General features: G+C 46.0%; 1 protein-coding gene across 1 annotated transcript in view; it reads left to right on the top strand.

The window, feature by feature from the left end:
- The first annotated feature begins 962 nt into the window (after positions 1-962).
- The window catches only part of PARM1 (prostate androgen-regulated mucin-like protein 1), a 103,569-nt gene continuing 84,297 nt past the window's right edge, over positions 963-20,234 (top strand). Inside the window, exon 1 of the mRNA XM_073590642.1 lies at positions 963-1,218. Within this exon, the coding sequence (XP_073446743.1) occupies positions 1,146-1,218 (73 nt within the window). The 5' untranslated portion in view covers positions 963-1,145. The remainder of the gene's footprint in view (positions 1,219-20,234) is intronic.

Raw genomic sequence — 20,234 nt, 5'->3', positions numbered from 1 at the left:
AGGTGCAGAAATAGGGACACATATGGCAGCAACGGCTCAGCATTGGGGTATCAGGTGCAGTAATAGGGACACATACGGCAGCAGCGGCTCAGCATTGGGGTATCAGGTGCAGTAATAGGGACACATACGGCAGCAACGGCTCAGCATTGGGGTATCAGCAGGATGAGGGGTTTGTGCAGGTTGGAGATACATGGTGATGGGGCTGGAATATGAGAAGTGAAACGTGTCTAGCCGAATCCTGGCTGGAGGAGTCGTCATGTTGGTCTGGGACAGATGAAAAAGACGTGAAAAGTGAACGATTCCATCAGAAAGATCGTCAGCGGTAAGACACCAACTATAACTGTGCAGTAATCACTTATATGTTTTGTAGGACTGGTATCTCCTACATCCACTATTAGGGTGCATCACCGAGTTGTAATCAAAGTTACCTAGTTAGGGGACCACTCAGAAGTTTCGCCCCCCCTGAACAGAAACCCTAGCTACACCTCTGACCTCAGTATTTGTAAGCCAAAACCAGGAGATGGTGATAAATACAGAAGTGGTGACGTGTTTCTATTATACTTTTCCTCTCATTGTTCCACCCCTGGTTTTGGCTTACAAATACTGAGGTAAAATACTGACCAAATACTCAATGTGTGCATGTGGCCTAATAATAGCAGTGCTAGCATGGGATTACAGATTAGCACCTAGAATGTGAGTTATATCTGTAATATGTCTCCTTTGGTCCTAATTAATAATAAGTATTGGCTGCACTGATTATGAAGATGTCAGGATCTCCGTCAATAGTAGGAAACCTTATCATCTGCTCCGATGAGATCCCACAGAGAGCGCTCCAGGAGAAAGTAGTGCTGCAGGCAGCCGCTGTGCTGCGTCCAGCAGAGGGCGCTGCGGGGCCGGTCGCTGTCACTCGCTGTGTACAGTGACTCTTCACTTCAGGGTTGTGGGAGCGGCGTGGGAAGGTGCGGGCGGGTCTGATATAGAAGGAAGCATGGGCTGCAGATGTCACATCGCTCCCAGCTAGTCAGGCACCTGCTCCTGATGTGTCACACGCCGCCGATCACTGCTTCTGCACCGCTGCTCCTCTAGTCCTGCCAGAATATCGGGCGATCCCCTCTGATCGATCTCTGAGCCCTCGTTAGTCCACCATGGCCGTAAAGCGAGATGCGGGGTCCCCTCTGCTGTGCTGTTCTTTGCTGGCCTGCTTGCTGCTCCTGCCAGGTAATGTACTGGATCGTCAGGGTCACAGGTGGTCGTGCGATCTGGGGGCTTCGCTACAGTGTGACCTTATGGCCAGAAGCAGCAGAGCTGACTGTGCTGTCACATTCTGCTGCATCTATACAACTGATAACTAAGTCACCTCTACAGACAGTGAGAGGTCCAGGGGCAGAGGGGTGTGTGAATATTGGGGGTCCCAGATCACCCAGGTGTCTGATATCTAGAAATGGAGATTATCCCCAGTAATAGCTATATATCCAATGCAAGCTATGGAGAAGGGGCAGAAGCTAGTGTTTGGGGTGGGCTGTTTCCACGCTCCCATAGACTTCAATGGGCGAGTCCCATCCCATTTCGAGAAGAAACTAGTGCGCGTGGCCATTGTTTACACACACAGCTTCGGTCAGTGAGGAAAACTCTCATCTGCCCGGGCCCATGGGGTAGTAGTAGTAGTCCAAGTACAGTCCGGCCCCATGGGGTAATAGTGGTCCGAGTGCGGTCCGGCCCCATGGGGTAGTAGTAGTCCAAGTACAGTCCGGCCCCATGGGGTAATAGTGGTCCGAGTGCGGTCCGGCCCCATGGGGTAGTAGTAGTCGTAGTGCGGTCCAGCCCCATGGGGTAATAGTGGTCCGAGTGCGCTCCGGCCCTATGGGGTAATAGTGGTCCGAGTGCGCTCCTGCCCCATGGGGTAATAGTGGTCCGTGTGCGCTCCGGCCCCATGGGGTAATAGTGGTCCGAGTGCCGTCCAGCCCCATGGGGTAATAGTGGTCCGAGTGCGCTCCGGCCCCATGGGGTAATAGTGGTCCGAGTGCGCTCCGGCCCCATGGGGTAATAGTGGTCCGTGTGCGCTCCGGCCCCATGGGGTAATAGTGGTCCGAGTGCGCTCCTGCCCCATGGGGTAATAGTGGTCCGAGTGCGCTCCGGCCCCATGGGGTAATAGTGGTCCGAGTGCGCTCCGGCCCCATGGGGTAATAGTGGTGCGAGTGCGCTCCGGCCCCATGGGGTAATAGTGGTCCGAGTGCGCTCCTGCCCCATGGGGTAATAGTGGTCCGAGTGCGCTCCGGCCCCATGTAGTCATAGTGGTCCGAGTGCGCTCCGGCCCCATGGGGTAATAGTGGTCCGAGTGCGCTCCGGCCCCATGGGGTAATAGTGGTCCGAGTGCGCTCCTGCCCCATGGGGTAATAGTGGTCCGAGTGCGCTCCGGCCCCATGTAGTCATAGTGGTCCGAGTGCCGTCCAGCCCCATGGGGTAATAGTGGTCCGAGTGCGGTCCGGCCCCATGGGGTAGTAGTGGTCCGAGTGCGGTCCAGCCCCATGGGGTAGTAGTGGTCCGAGTGCGGTCCGGCCCCATGGGGTAGTAGTGGTCCGAGTGCGGTCCGGCCCCATGGGGTAATAGTGGTCCGAGTGCGGTCCTGCCCCATGGGGTAATAGTGGTCCGAGTGCGGTCCAGCTCCATGGGGTAATAGTGGTCCGAGTGCGCTCCGGCCCCATGGGGTAATAGTGGTCCGAGTGCGCTCCTGCCCCATGGGGTAATAGTGGTCCGAGTGCGCTCCGGCCCCATGGGGTAATAGTGGTCCGAGTGCGCTCCGGCCCCATGGGGTAATAGTGGTCCGAGTGCGCTCCTGCCCCATGGGGTAATAGTGGTCCGAGTGCGCTCCGGCCCCATGTAGTCATAGTGGTCCGAGTGCCGTCCAGCCCCATGGGGTAATAGTGGTCCGAGTGCGGTCCGGCCCCATGGGGTAGTAGTGGTCCGAGTGCGGTCCGGCCCCATGGGGTAATAGTGGTCCGAGTGCGGTCCTGCCCCATGGGGTAATAGTGGTCCGAGTGCGGTCCGGCCCCATGGGGTAATAGTGGTCCGAGTGCGCTCCGGCCCCATGGGGTAATAGTGGTCCGAGTGCGGTCCGGCCCCATGGGGTAATAGTGGTCCGAGTGCGGTCCGGCCCCATGGGGTAGTAGTAGTCCGAGTGCGGTCCGGCCCCATGGGGTAATAGTGGTCCGAGTGCGGTCCTGCCCCATGGGGTAATAGTGGTCCGAGTGCGGTCCGGCCCCATGGGGTAATAGTGGTCCGAGTGCAATCCGGCCCCATGGGGTAATAGTGGTCCAAGTGCGGTCCGGCCCCATGGGGTAATAGTGGTCCGAGTGCGGTCCTGCCCCATGGGGTAATAGTGGTCCGAGTGCGGTCCGGCCCCATGGGGTAATAGTGGTCCGAGTGCGCTCCGGCCCCATGGGGTAATAGTGGTCCGAGTGCGGTCCGGCCCCATGAGGTAATAGTGGTCCGAGTGCGGTCCGGCCCCATGGGGTAGTAGTAGTCCGAGTGCGGTCCGGCCCCATGGGGTAATAGTGGTCCGAGTGCGGTCCTGCCCCATGGGGTAATAGTGGTCCGAGTGCGGTCCGGCCCCATGGGGTAATAGTGGTCCGAGTGCGCTCCGGCCCCATGGGGTAATAGTGGTCCGAGTGCGGTCCGGCCCCATGGGGTAATAGTGGTCCGAGTGCGGTCCGGCCCCATGGGGTAGTAGTAGTCCGAGTGCGGTCCGGCCCCATGGGGTAATAGTGGTCCGAGTGCGGTCCTGCCCCATGGGGTAATAGTGGTCCGAGTGCGGTCCGGCCCCATGGGGTAATAGTGGTCCGAGTGCAATCCGGCCCCATGGGGTAATAGTGGTCCAAGTGCGCGCCGGCCCCATGGGGTAATAGTGGTCCGAGCGCTGTCCGGTTTTATCACAGTCCACACTTGGGTCGAAAATACAGTTGTGTGAATGAGCCCTAACAGTACGCTAACATGGACGTTACGTACCTGAAGTGGCTGAGGTGATGACACGGGTGTGATGGGGAAGTTCTTCTGATTTCTGACATTTTTGTCTGCGGAGTTCTGGAAAGTTTGTGCACAGCGTCTTTGAGGAAAAAAAATTGCATCAAGAATTTCAGGCTGCTCCCAAAAGCTTTAAAAAGTGAATGGAAAGCAGATAAGGTTTTATGACAGATTATAAAAACTGGCACAGAAAGTCATAAACTTCCTCCTGTAGGAGGCGATAATCTGACCTCAAAGATATGTTTATGATGTATATATAAATGTACATAGTGTAAGCTACAGATGAGGCCACTGTGTATGCTGGGAAAGTTATTGACATTGCAAATATTGTCATTGATAGAATCGTAATGATATCAACTGCAAGTTATTAACATGGGCACTAAATATTTTATGGCAGCCATTGATATATATACAGATATGTTGTAAGCTCCAGACGTGGGCACTGCATGACAGCTACTGACAGAAGTGCTAAGTATCAGTTGCTGATTAACGTGGGTACTATGTATCAGTTGCTGAATGATGTGGGCACTATGTATCAGTTGCTGATTGAAGTGGGCACTATGTATCAGTTGCTGATTGACGTGGGCACTATGTATCAGTTGCTGATTGACGTGGGCACTATGTATCAGTTGCTGATTGATGTGGGCACTATGTATCAGTTCCTGATTGACGTGGGCACTATGTATCAGTTGCTGATTGATGTGAGCACTATGTATCAGTTGCTGATTGATGTGGGCACTATGTATCAGTTGCTGATTGACGTGGGCACTATGTATCAGTTGCTGATTGATGTGGGCACTATGTATCAGTTCCTTATTGACGTGGGCACTATGTATAAGTTCCTGATTGACGTGGGCACTATGTATCAGTTGCTGATTGACTTGGGCACTATGTATCAGTTACTGATTGATGTGGGCACTATGTATCAGTTGCTGATTGACGTGGGCACTATGTATCAGTTGCTGATTGATGTGGGCACTATGTATCAGTTGCTGATTGATGTGGGCACTATGTATCAGTTGCTGATTGACGTAGGCGCTATGTTTCAGTTGCTGATTGACGTGGGCACTATGTATCAGTTGCTTATTGACGTGGGTACTATGTATCAGTTGCTGATTGACGTGGGCACTATGTATCAGTTGCTGATTGACGTGGGCACTATGTATCAGTTACTTATTGACGTAGGCACTATGTATCAGTTACTGATTGATGTGGGCACTATGTATCAGTTGCTGATTGATGTGGACTCTATGTATCAGTTGCTGATTGGCGTGGGCACTATGTATAAGTTGCTGATATGGCCTGTATGTATCAGTTGCTGATTGATGTGGGCACTATGTATCAGTTACTGATTGACGTGGGCACTATGTATCAGTTGCTGATTTGACGTGGGCACTATGTATCAGTTGCTGATTGATGTGGACTCTATGTATCAGTTGCTGATTGATGCGGGCACTATGTATCAGTTGCTGATTGATGTGGGCACTATGTATCAGTTGCTGATTGATGTGGGCTCTATGTATCAGTTGCTGATTGATGTGGGCACTATGTATCAGTTGCTGATTGATGTGGGCACTATGTATCTGTTGCTGATGTGGCCTCTATGTATCAGTTGCTGATTGACGTGGGTACTATGTATCAGTTGCTGATTGATGTGGGCACTATGTATCAGTTGCTGATTGGCGTGGGCACTATGTATCAGTTGCTGATTGATGTGGGCTCTATGTATCAGTTGCTGATTGATGTGGGCACTATGTATCAGTTGCTGATTGATGTGGGCACTATGTATCTGTTGCTGATGTGGCCTCTATGTATCAGTTGCTGATTGACGTGGGTACTATGTATCAGTTGCTGATTGATGTGGGCACTATGTATCAGTTGCTGATTGATGTGGGCACTATGTATCAGTTGCTGATTGATGTGAGCACTATGTATCAGTTGCTGATTGATGTGGGCTCTATGTATCAGTTGCTGATTGATGTGGGCACTATGTATCAGTTGCTGATTGATGTGGGCACTATGTATCTGTTGCTGATGTGGCCTCTATGTATCAGTTGCTGATTGACGTGGGTACTATGTATCAGTTGCTGATTGATGTGGGCACTATGTATCAGTTGCTGATTGATGTGGGCACTATGTATCAGTTGCTGATTGATGTGGGCTCTATGTATCAGTTGCTGATTGACGTGGGCACTATGTATAAGTTGCTGATATGGCCTCTATGTATCAGTTACTGATTGACGTGGGCACTATGTATCAGTTACTGATTGACGTGGGCACTATGTATCAGTTGCTGATTGATGTGGGCACTATGTATCAGTTGCTGATTGATGTGGGCACTATGTATCAGTTGCTGATTGATGTGGGCACTATGTATCAGTTGCTGATTGATGTGGGCACTATGTATCAGTTGCTGATGTGGGCACTATGTATCAGTTGCTGATGTGGGCACTATGTATCAGTTGCTGATGTGGCCTCTATGTATCGGTTGCTGATTGACGTGGGTACTATGTATCAGTTGCTGATTGATGTGGGCACTATGTATCAGTTGCTGATTGGCGTGGGCACTATGTATCAGTTGCTGATTGATGTGGGCTCTATGTATCAGTTGCTGATTGACGTGGGCACTATGTATAAGTTGCTGATATGGCCTCTATGTATCAGTTGCTGATTGACGTGGGTACTATGTATCAGGTGCTGATTGATATGGGCACTATGTATCAGTTGCTGATGTGGCCTCTATGTATCAGTTGCTGATTGATGTGGGCACTATGTATCAGTTGCTGATTGATGTGGGCACTATGTATCAGTTGCTGATGTGGCCTCTATGTATCAGTTGCTGATTGACGTGGGTACTATGTATCAGTTGCTGATTGATGTGGGCACTATGTATCAGTTGCTGATTGATGTGGGCACTATGTATCAGTTGCTGATTGATGTGGGCACTATGTATCAGTTGCTGATTGATGTGGGCTCTATGTATCAGTTGCTGATTGACGTGGGCACCATGTATAAGTTGCTGATATGGCCTCTATGTATCGTTACTGATTGACGTGGGCACTATGTATCAGTTACTGATTGACGTGGGCACTATGTATCAGTTGCTGATTGATGTGGGCACTATGTATCAGTTGCTGATTGATGTGGGCTCTATGTATCAGTTGCTGATTGACGTGGGCACTATGTATCAGTTACTGATTGACGTGGGCACTATGTATCAGTTACTGATTGACGTGGGCACTATGTATCAGTTGCTGATTGATGTGGGCACTATGTATCAGTTGCTGATTGATGTGGGCACTATGTATCAGTTGCTGATTAACGTGGGTACTATGTATCAGTTGCTGATTGATGTGGGTACTATGTATCAGTTGTTGATTGATGTGGGCACTATGTATCAGTTGTTGATTGATGTGGGCTCTATGTATCAGTTGCTGATTGACGTGGGCACTATGTATAAGTTGCTGATATGGCCTGTATGTATCAGTTGCTGATTGATGTGGGCACTATGTATCAGTTACTGATTGACGTGGGCACTATGTATCAGTTGCTGATTGATGTGGGCACTATGTATCAGTTGCTGATTGATGTGGGCACTATGTATCAGTTGCTGATTGATGTGGGCACTATGTATCAGTTGCTGATTGATGTGGGCTCTATGTATCAGTTGCTGATTGACGTGGGCACTATGTATAAGTTGCTGATATGGCCTCTATATATCAGTTACTCATTGACGTGGGCACTATGTATCAGTTACTGATTGACGTGGGCACTATGTATCAGTTGCTGATTGATGTGGGCACTATGTATCAGTTGCTGATTGATGTGGACACTATGTATCAGTTGCTGATTGATGTGGGCTCTATGTATCAGTTGCTGATTGATGTGTGCAACATGTATCAGTTGCTGATTGATGTGGGCACTATGTATCAGTTGCTGATGTGGGCACTATATCAGTTGCTGATGTGGGCACTATGTATCAGTTGCTGATGTGGCCTCTATGTATCGGTTGCTGATTGATGTGGGTACTATGTATCAGTTGATGATTGATGTGGGCACTCTGTATCAGTTGCTGATTGGCGTGGGCACTATGTATCAGTTGCTGATTGATGTGGGCTCTATGTATCAATTGCTGATTGACGTGGGCACTATGTATAAGTTGCTGATATGGCCTCTTTGTATCAGTTGCTGATTGACGTGGGTACTATGTATAAGTTGCTGGTGTGGCCTCTATGTATCAGTTGCTGATTGACGTGGGTACTATGTATCAGTTGCTGATTGATGTGGGCACTATGTATTAGTTGCTGATTGATGTGGGCTCTATGTATCAGTTGCTGATTGACGTGGGCACTATGTATAAGTTGCTGATATGGCCTCTATGTATCAGTTGCTGATTGACGTGGGTACTATGTATCAGTTGCTGATTGATATGGGCACTATGTATCAGTTGCTGATGTGGCCTCTATGTATCAGTTGCTGATTGATGTGGGCACTATGTATCAGTTGCTGATGTGGCCCCTATGTATCAGTTGCTGATTGACGTGGGTACTATGTATCAGTTGCTGATTGATGTGGGCACTATGTATCAGTTGCTGATTGATGTGGGCTCTATGTATCAGTTACTGATTGACGTGGGCACTATGTATCAGTTACTGATTGACGTGGGCACTATGTATCAGTTACTGATTGACGTGGGCACTATGTATCAGTTGCTGATTGATGTGGGGACTATGTATCAGTTGCTGATTGATGTGGGCACTATGTATCAGTTGCTGATTGACGTGGGCACTATGTATCAGTTGCCGATTGATGTGGGTACTATGTATAAGTTGCTGATTGATGTGGGGACTATGTATCAGTTGCTGATGTGGGCACTATGTATCAGTTGCTGATGTGGCCTCTATGTATCAGTTTCTGATTGACGTGGGTACTATGTATCAGTTGCTGATTGATGTGGGCACTATGTATCAGTTGCTGATTGGCGTGGGCACTATGTATCAGTTGCTGATTGATGTGGGCTCTATGTATCAGTTGCTGATTGACGTGGGCACTATGTATACGTTGCTGATATGGCCTCTATGTATCAGTTGCTGATTGACGTGGGTACTATGTATAAGTTGCTGATGTGGCCTCTATGTATCAGTTGCTGATTGACTTGGGTACTATGTATCAGTTGCTGATTGATGTGGGCAATATGTATCAGTTGCTGATTGATGTGGGCACTATGTATAAGTTGCTGATATGGCCTCTATGTATCAGTTGCTGATTGACGTGGGTACTATGTATCAGTTGCTGATTGATGTGGGCACTATGTATCAGTTGCTGATGTGGCCTCTATGTATCAGTTGCTGATTGACGTGGGTACTATGTATCAGTTGCTGATTGATGTGGGCACTATGTATCAGTTGCTGATTGATGTGGGCACCATGTATCAGTTGTTGATTGATGTGGGCTCTATGTATCAGTTGCTGATTGATGTGGGCTCTATGTATCAGTTACTGATTGACGTGGGCACTATGTATCAGTTACATAGTGCCCACGTCAATCAGTAACTGATACATAGTGCCCACGTCAATCAGTAACTGATACATAGAGCCCACATCAATCAGCAACTGATACATAGTGCCCACGTCAATCAGTAACTGATACATAGTGCCCACGTCAATCAGTATCAGTTACTGATTGACGTGGGCACTATGTATCAGTTGCTGATTGATGTGGGGACTATGTATCAGTTGCTGATTGTTGTGGGCACTGGGTATCAGTTGCTGATTGATGTGGGCACTATGTATCAGTTGTTGATTGACGTGGGCACTATGTATCAGTTACTGATTGACGTGGGCACTATGTATCAATTGCTGATATGGCCTGTTTGTATCAGTTACTGATTGACGTGGGCACTTTGTATCAGTTACTGATTGACGTGGGCACTATGTCTCAGTTGCTGATTGATGTGGGCTCTATGTATCAGTTGCTGATATGTCCTGTATGTATCAGTTACTGATTGACGTGGGCACTTTGTATCAGTTGTTGATTGACTTGGGCGCTATGTATCAGTTCCTGATTGACGTGGGTACTATGTATCAGTTGATGATTGATGTGGGCACTATGTATCAGTTGCTGATTGACGTGGGTACTATGTATCAGTTGTTGATTGATGTGGGCACTATGTATCAGTTGTTGATTGACGTGGGCACTATGTATCAGTTACTGATTGATGTGAGCACTATGTATCAGTTACTGATTGATGCCGGCTCTATGAATCAGTTGCTGATTGATATGAGCACTATGTATCAGTTGCTGATTGATGTGGGCACTATGTATCAGTTGCTGATTGATGTGAGCACTATGTATCAGTTACTGATTGACGTGGGCACTATGTATCAGTTGCTGATTGATGTGGGCTCTATGTATCAGTTGCTGATTGATGTGGGCACTATGTATCAGTTGCTCATTGATTTGGGCACTATGTATCAGTTGCTGATTGAAGTGGGCGTTGTGTATCAGTTGCTGATTGATGTGGGCTCTATGTATCAGTTGCTGATTGATGTGGGCACTATGTATCAGTTGTTGATTGACGTGGGCACTATGTATCAGTTACTGATTGACGTGGGCACTATGTATCAGTTACTGATTGATGTGGGCACTATGTATCAGTTGCTGATTGATGTGAGCACTATGCATCAGTTGCTGATTGACGTGGGTACTATGTATCAGTTGTTGATTGATGTGGGCTCTATGTATCAGTTGCTGATTGACGTGGGCGCTATGTATCAGTTGTTGATTGATGTGGGCACTATGTATCAGTTGCTGATTGACGTGGGCACTATGTATCAGTTGCTGATTGATGTGGGCACTATGTATCAGTTGCTGATTGACGTGGGCACTATGTATCAGTTGCTGATTGATGTGGGCTATATGTATCAGTTGCTGATTGATGTGGGCACTATGTATCAGTTGCTCATTGATTTGGGCACTATGTATCAGTTGCTGATTGAAGTGGGCGTTGTGTATCAGTTGCTGATTGATGTGGGCTCTATGTATCAGTTGCTGATTGATGTGGTCACTATGTATCAGTTGTTGATTGACGTGGGCACTATGTATCAGTTACTGATTGACGTGGGCACTATGTATCAGTTGCTGATTGATGTGGGTACTATGTATCAGTTGCTGATTGATGTAAGCACTATGTATCAGTTGCTGATTGATGTGGGCACTATGTATCAGTTGCCGATTGATGTGGGTACTATGTATAAGTTGCTGATTGATGTGGGCACTATGTATCAGTTGCTGATGTGGGCACTATGTATCAGTTGCTGATGTGGCCTCTATGTATCAGTTTCTGATTGACGTGGGTACTATGTATCAGTTGCTGATTGATGTGGGCACTATGTATCAGTTGCTGATTGGCGTGGGCACTATGTATCAGTTGCTGATTGATGTGGGCTCTATGTATCAGTTGCTGATTGACGTGGGCACTATGTATACGTTGCTGATATGGCCTCTATGTATCAGTTGCTGATTGACGTGGGTACTATGTATAAGTTGCTGATGTGGCCTCTATGTATCAGTTGCTGATTGACGTGGGTACTATGTATCAGTTGCTGATTGATGTGGGCAATATGTATCAGTTGCTGATTGATGTGGGCACTATGTATAACTTGCTGATATGGCCTCTATGTATCAGTTGCTGATTGACGTGGGTACTATGTATCAGTTGCTGATTGATGTGGGCACTATGTATCAGTTGCTGATGTGGCCTCTATGTATCAGTTGCTGATTGACGTGGGTACTATGTATCAGTTGCTGATTGATGTGGGCACTATGTATCAGTTGCTGATAGATGTGGGCACTATGTATCAGTTGTTGATTGATGTGGGCTCTATGTATCAGTTGCTGATTGATGTGGGCTCTATGTATCAGTTACTGATTGACGTTGGCACTATGTATCAGTTACTGATTGACGTGGGCACTATGTATCAGTTACTGATTGACGTGGGCACTATGTATCAGTTGCTGATTGATGTGGGGACTATGTATCAGTTGCTGATTGTTGTGGGCACTGTGTATCAGTTGCTGATTGATGTGGGCACTATGTATCAGTTGTTGATTGACGTGGGCACTATGTATCAGTTACTGATTGACGTGGGCACTATGTATCAATTGCTGATATGGCCTGTTTGTATCAGTTACTGATTGACGTGGGCTCTATGTCTCAGTTGCTGATTGATGTGGGCACTATGTATCAGTTGCTGATTGATGTGGGCTCTATGTATCAGTTGCTGATATGTCCTGTATGTATCAGTTACTGATTGACGTGGGCACTTTGTATCAGTTGTTGATTGACTTGGGCGCTATGTATCAGTTCCTGATTGACGTGGGTACTATGTATCAGTTGCTGATTGATGTGGGCACTATGTATCAGTTGCTGATTGACGTGGGTACTATGTATCAGTTGTTGATTGATGTGGGCACTATGTATCAGTTGTTGATTGACGTGGGCACTATGTATCAGTTACTGATTGATGTGAGCACTATGTATCAGTTACTGATTGATGCCGGCTCTATGAATCAGTTGCTGATTGATGTGAGCACTATGTATCAGTTGCTGATTGATGTGGGCACTATGTATCAGTTGCTGATTGATGTGAGCACTATGTATCAGTTACTCATTGACGTGGGCACTATGTATCAGTAGCTGATTAATGTGGGCTCCATGTATCAGTTGCTGATTGATGTGAGCACTATGTATCAGTTGCTCATTGATGTGGGCACTATGTATCAGTTGTTGATTGACGTGGGCACTATGTATCAGTTACTGATTGACGTGGGCACTATGTATCAGTTTCTGATTGATGTGGGCACTATGTATCAGTTGCTGATTGATGTGAGCACTATATATCAGTTGCTGATTGACGTGGGTACTATGTATCAGTTGTTGATTGATGTGGGCTCTATGTATCAGTTGCTGATTGACTTGGGCGCTATGTATCAGTTGTTGATTGATGTGGGCACTATGTATCAGTTGCTGATTGACGTGGGCACTATGTATCAGTTGCTGATTGATGTGGACACTATGTATCAGTTGCTGATTGATGTGAGCACTATGTATCAGTTACTGATTGACGTGGGCACTATGTATCAGTTGCTGATTGATGTGGGCTCTATGTATCAGTTGCTGATTGATGTGGGCACTATGTATCAGTTGCTCATTGATTTGGGCACTATGTATCAGTTGCTGATTGAAGTGGGCGTTGTGTATCAGTTGCTGATTGATGTGGGCTCTATGTATCAGTTGCTGATTGATGTGGGCACTATGTATCAGTTGTTGATTGACGTGGGCACTATGTATCAGTTACTGATTGACGTGGGCACTATGTATCAGTTGCTGATTGATGTGGTCACTATGTATCAGTTGCTGATTGATGTGAGCACTATGTATCAGTTGCTGATTGACGTGGGTACTATGTATCAGTTGTTGATTGATGTGGGCTCTATGTATCAGTTGCTGATTGATGTGGGGACTATGTATCAGTTGCTGATGTGGGCACTATGTATCAGTTGCTGATGTGGCCTCTATGTATCAGTTTCTGATTGACGTGGGTACTATGTATCAGTTGCTGATTGATGTGGGCACTATGTATCAGTTGCTGATTGGCGTGGGCACTATGTATCAGTTGCTGATTGATGTGGGCTCTATGTATCAGTTGCTGATTGACGTGGGCACTATGTATACGTTGCTGATATGGCCTCTATGTATCAGTTGCTGATTGACGTGGGCGCTATGTATCAGTTGTTGATTGATGTGGGCACTATGTATCAGTTGCTAATTGACGTGGGCGCTATGTATCAGTTGCTGATTGACTTGGGTGCTATGTATCAGTTGCTGATTGACGTGGGCACTATGTATCAGTTGCTGATTGATGTGGGCACTATGTATCAGTTGCTGATTGATGTGAGCACTATTTATCAGTTGCTGATTGACGTGGGTGCTATGTATCAGTTGCTGATTGACGTGGGCGCTATGTATCAGTTGCTGATTGATGTGGGCACTATGTATCAGTTGCTGATTGATGTGATCACTATGTATCAGTTGCTGATTGACGTGGGTGCTATGTATCAGTTGCTGATTGACGTGGGCGCTATGTATCAGTTGCTGATTGACGTGGGCACTATGTATCAGTTGCTGATTGATGTGGGCACTATGTATCAGTTGCTGATTGATGTGAACACTATGCATCAGTTGCTGATTGATGTGGGCACTATGTATCAGTTGCTGATTGATGTGGGCACTATGTATCAGTTGCTGATTGATGTGGGCACTATGTATCAGTTGTTGATTGACGTGGGCACTATGTATCAGTTACTGATTGACGTGGGCACTATGTATCAGTTGCTGATTGATGTGGGCACTATGTATCAGTTGCTGATTGATGTAAGCACTATGTATCAGTTGCTGATTGACGTGGGTACTATGTATCAGTTGTTGATTGATGTGGGCTCTATGTATCAGTTGCTGATTGACGTGGGCGCTATGTATCAGTTGTTGATTGATGTGGGCACTATGTATCAGTTGCCGATTGATGTGGGTACTATGTATAAGTTGCTGATTGATGTGGGCACTATGTATCAGTTGCTGATGTGGGCACTATGTATCAGTTGCTGATGTGGCCTCTATGTATCAGTTTCTGATTGACGTGGGTACTATGTATCAGTTGCTGATTGATGTGGGCACTATGTATCAGTTGCTGATTGGCGTGGGCACTATGTATCAGTTGCTGATTGATGTGTGCTCTATGTATCAGTTGCTGATTGATGTGGGCACTATGTATCAGTTGTTGATTGACGTGGGCACTATGTATCAGTTGCTGATGTGGCCCCTATGTATCAGTTGCTGATTGACGTGGGTACTATGTATCAGTTGCTGATTGATGTGGGCACTATGTATCAGTTGCTGATTGATGTGGGCTCTATGTATCAGTTACTGATTGACGTGGGCACTATGTATCAGTTACTGATTGACGTGGGCACTATGTATCAGTTACTGATTGACGTGGGCACTATGTATCAGTTGCTGATTGATGTGGGGACTATGTATCAGTTGCTGATTGATGTGGGCACTATGTATCAGTTGCTGATTGACGTGGGCACTATGTATCAGTTGCCGATTGATGTGGGTACTATGTATAAGTTGCTGATTGATGTGGGGACTATGTATCAGTTGCTGATGTGGGCACTATGTATCAGTTGCTGATGTGGCCTCTATGTATCAGTTTCTGATTGACGTGGGTACTATGTATCAGTTGCTGATTGATGTGGGCACTATGTATCAGTTGCTGATTGGCGTGGGCACTATGTATCAGTTGCTGATTGATGTGGGCTCTATGTATCAGTTGCTGATTGACGTGGGCACTATGTATACGTTGCTGATATGGCCTCTATGTATCAGTTGCTGATTGACGTGGGTACTATGTATAAGTTGCTGATGTGGCCTCTATGTATCAGTTGCTGATTGACTTGGGTACTATGTATCAGTTGCTGATTGATGTGGGCAATATGTATCAGTTGCTGATTGATGTGGGCACTATGTATAAGTTGCTGATATGGCCTCTATGTATCAGTTGCTGATTGACGTGGGTACTATGTATCAGTTGCTGATTGATGTGGGCACTATGTATCAGTTGCTGATGTGGCCTCTATGTATCAGTTGCTGATTGACGTGGGTACTATGTATCAGTTGCTGATTGATGTGGGCACTATGTATCAGTTGCTGATTGATGTGGGCACTATGTATCAGTTGTTGATTGATGTGGGCTCTATGTATCAGTTGCTGATTGATGTGGGCTCTATGTATCAGTTACTGATTGACGTGGGCACTATGTATCAGTTACTGATTGACGTGGGCACTATGTATCAGTTACTGATTGACGTGGGCACTATGTATCAGTTGCTGATTGATGTGGGGACTATGTATCAGTTGCTGATTGTTGTGGGCACTGTGTATCAGTTGCTGATTGATGTGGGCACTATGTATCAGTTGTTGATTGACGTGGGCACTATGTATCAGTTACTGATTGACGTGGGCACTGTGTATCAATTGCTGATATGGCCTGTTTGTATCAGTTACTGATTGACGTGGGCACTTTGTATCAGTTACTGATTGACGTGGGCACTATGTCTCAGTTGCTGATTGATGTGGGCACTATGTATCAGTTGCTGATTGATGTGGGCTCTATGTATCAGTTGCTGATATGTCCTGTATGTATCAGTTACTGATTGACGTGGGCACTTTGTATCAGTTGTTGATTGACTTGGGCGCTATGTATCAGTTCCTGATTGACGTGGGTACTATGTATCAGTTGATGATTGATGTGGGCACTATGTATCAGTTGCTGATTGACGTGGGTACTATGTATCAGTTGTTGATTGATGTGGGCACTATGTATCAGTTGTTGATTGACGTGGGCACTATGTATCAGTTACTGATTGATGTGAGCACTATGTATCAGTTACTGATTGATGCCGGCTCTATGAATCAGTTGCTGATTGATATGAGCACTATGTATCAGTTGCTGATTGATGTGGGCACTATGTATCAGTTGCTGATTGATGTGAGCACTATGTATCAGTTACTGATTGACGTGAGCAGTATGTATCAGTTGCTGATTGATGTGGGCTCTATGTATCAGTTGCTGATTGATGTGGGCACTATGTATCAGTTGCTCATTGATTTGGGCACTATGTATCAGTTGCTGATTGAAGTGGGCGTTGTGTATCAGTTGCTGATTGATGTGGGCTCTATGTATCAGTTGCTGATTGATGTGGGCACTATGTATCAGTTGTTGATTGACGTGGGCACTATGTATCAGTTACTGATTGACGTGGGCACTATGTATCAGTTACTGATTGATGTGGGCGCTATGTATCAGTTGTTGATTGATGTGGGCACTATGTATCAGTTGCTGATTGACGTGGGCACTATGTATCAGTTGCTGATTGATGTGGGCACTATGTATCAGTTGCTGATTGATGTGAGCACTATGTATCAGTTACTGATTGACGTGGGCACTATGTATCAGTTGCTGATTGATGTGGGCTCTATGTATCAGTTGCTGATTGATGTGGGCACTATGTATCAGTTTCTCATTGATTTGGGCACTATGTATCAGTTGCTGATTGAAGTGGGCGTTGTGTATCAGTTGCTGATTGATGTGGGCTCTATGTATCAGTTGCTGATTGATGTGGGCACTATGTATCAGTTGTTGATTGACGTGGGCACTATGTATCAGTTACTGATTGACGTGGGCACTATGTATCAGTTGCTGATTGATGTGGGCACTATGTATCAGTTGCTGATTGATGTAAGCACTATGTATCAGTTGCTGATTGACGTGGGTACTATGTATCAGTTGTTGATTGATGTGGGCTCTATGTATCAGTTGCTGATTGACGTGGGCGCTATGTATCAGTTGTTGATTGATGTGGGCACTATGTATCAGTTGCCGATTGATGTGGGTACTATGTATAAGTTGCTGATTGATGTGGGCACTATGTATCAGTTGCTGATGTGGGCACTATGTATCAGTTGCTGATGTGGCCTCTATGTATCAGTTTCTGATTGACGTGGGTACTATGTATCAGTTGCTGATTGATGTGGGCACTATGTATCAGTTGCTGATTGGCGTGGGCACTATGTATCAGTTGCTGATTGATGTGGGCTCTATGTATCAGTTGCTGATTGACGTGGGCACTATGTATACGTTGCTGATATGGCCTCTATGTATCAGTTGCTGATTGACGTGGGTACTATGTATAAGTTGCTGATGTGGCCTCTATGTATCAGTTGCTGATTGACGTGGGTACTATGTATCAGTTGCTGATTGATGTGGGCAATATGTATCAGTTGCTGATTGATGTGGGCACTATGTATAACTTGCTGATATGGCCTCTATGTATCAGTTGCTGATTGACGTGGGTACTATGTATCAGTTGCTGATTGATGTGGGCACTATGTATCAGTTGCTGATGTGGCCTCTATGTATCAGTTGCTGATTGACGTGGGTACTATGTATCAGTTGCTGATTGATGTGGGCACTATGTATCAGTTGCTGATTGATGTGGGCACTATGTATCAGTTGTTGATTGATGTGGGCTCTATGTATCAGTTGCTGATTGATGTGGGCTCTATGTCTCAGTTACTGATTGACGTGGGCACTATGTATCAGTTACTGATTGACGTGGGCACTATGTATCAGTTACTGATTGACGTGGGCACTATGTATCAGTTGCTGATTGATGTGGGGACTATGTATCAGTTGCTGATTGTTGTGGGCACTGTGTATCAGTTGCTGATTGATGTGGGCACTATGTATCAGTTGTTGATTGACGTGGGCACTATGTATCAGTTACTGATTGACGTGGGCACTATGTATCAATTGCTGATATGGCCTGTTTGTATCAGTTACTGATTGACGTGGGCACTATGTCTCAGTTGCTGATTGATGTGGGCACTATGTATCAGTTGCTGATTGATGTGGGCTCTATGTATCAGTTGCTGATATGTCCTGTATGTATCAGTTACTGATTGACGTGGGCACTTTGTATCAGTTGTTGATTGACTTGGGAGCTATGTATCAGTTCCTGATTGACGTGGGTACTATGTATCAGTTGCTGATTGATGTGGGCACTATGTATCAGTTGCTGATTGACGTGGGTACTATGTATCAGTTGTTGATTGATGTGGGCACTATATATCAGTTGTTGATTGACGTGGGCAAAATGTATCAGTTACTGATTGATGTGAGCACTATGTATCAGTTACTGATTGATGCCGGCTCTATGAATCAGTTGCTGATTGATGTGAGCACTATGTATCAGTTGCTGATTGATGTGGGCACTATGTATCAGTTGCTGATTGATGTGAGCACTATGTATCAGTTACTGATTGACGTGGGCACTATGTATCAGTAGCTGATTAATGTGGGCTCCATGTATCAGTTGCTGATTGATGTGAGCACTATGTATCAGTTGCTCATTGATGTGGGCACTATGTATCAGTTGTTGATTGACGTGGGCACTATGTATCAGTTACTGATTGACGTGGGCACTATGTATCAGTTTCTGATTGATGTGGGCACTATGTATCAGTTGCTGATTGATGTGAGCACTATGTATCAGTTGCTGATTGACGTGGGTACTATGTATCAGTTGTTGATTGATGTGGGCTCTATGTATCAGTTGCTGATTGACTTGGGCGCTATGTATCAGTTGTTGATTGATGTGGGCACTATGTATCAGTTGCTGATTGACGTGGGCACTATGTATCAGTTGCTGACTGATGTGGACACTATGTATCAGTTGCTGATTGATGTGAGCACTATGTATCAGTTACTGATTGACGTGGGCACTATGTATCAGTTGCTGATTGATGTGGGCTCTATGTATCAGTTGCTGATTGATGTGGGCACTATGTATCAGTTGCTCATTGATTTGGGCACTATGTATCAGTTGCTGATTGAAGTGGGCGTTGTGTATCAGTTGCTGATTGATGTGGGCTCTATGTATCAGTTGCTGATTGATGTGGGCACTATGTATCAGTTGTTGATTGACGTGGGCACTATGTATCAGTTACTGATTGACGTGGGCACTATGTATCAGTTGCTGATTGATGTGGGCACTATGTATCAGTTGCTGATTGATGTGAGCACTATGTATCAGTTGCTGATTGACGTGGGTACTATGTATCAGTTGTTGATTGATGTGGGCTCTATGTATCAGTTGCTGATTGACATGGGCGCTATGTATCAGTTGTTGATTGATGTGGCCACTATGTATCAGTTGCTAATTGACGTGGGCGCTATGTATCAGTTGCTGATTGACGTGGGTGCTATGTATCAGTTGCTGATTGACGTGGGTACTATGTATCAGTTGCTGATTGATGTGGGCACTATGTATCAGTTGCTGATTGATGTGAGCACTATTTATCAGTTGCTGATTGACGTGGGTGCTATGTATCAGTTGCTGATTGACGTGGGCGCTATGTATCAGTTGCTGATTGATGTGGGCACTATGTATCAGTTGCTGATTGATGTGAGCACTATGTATCAGTTGCTGATTGACGTGGGTGCTATGTATCAGTTGCTGATTGACGTGGGCGCTATGTATCAGTTGCTGATTGACGTGGGCACTATGTATCAGTTGCTGATTGATGTGGGCAC

The sequence above is a fragment of the Dendrobates tinctorius genome, unplaced genomic scaffold (genome assembly GCF_039654945.1).
Source record: "Dendrobates tinctorius isolate UK_male_01 unplaced genomic scaffold, ASM3965494v1 ptg000011l, whole genome shotgun sequence".
NCBI lineage: Eukaryota > Metazoa > Chordata > Amphibia > Anura > Dendrobatidae > Dendrobates > Dendrobates tinctorius.
This window is presented reverse-complemented; position numbering and strand designations above follow the sequence as displayed.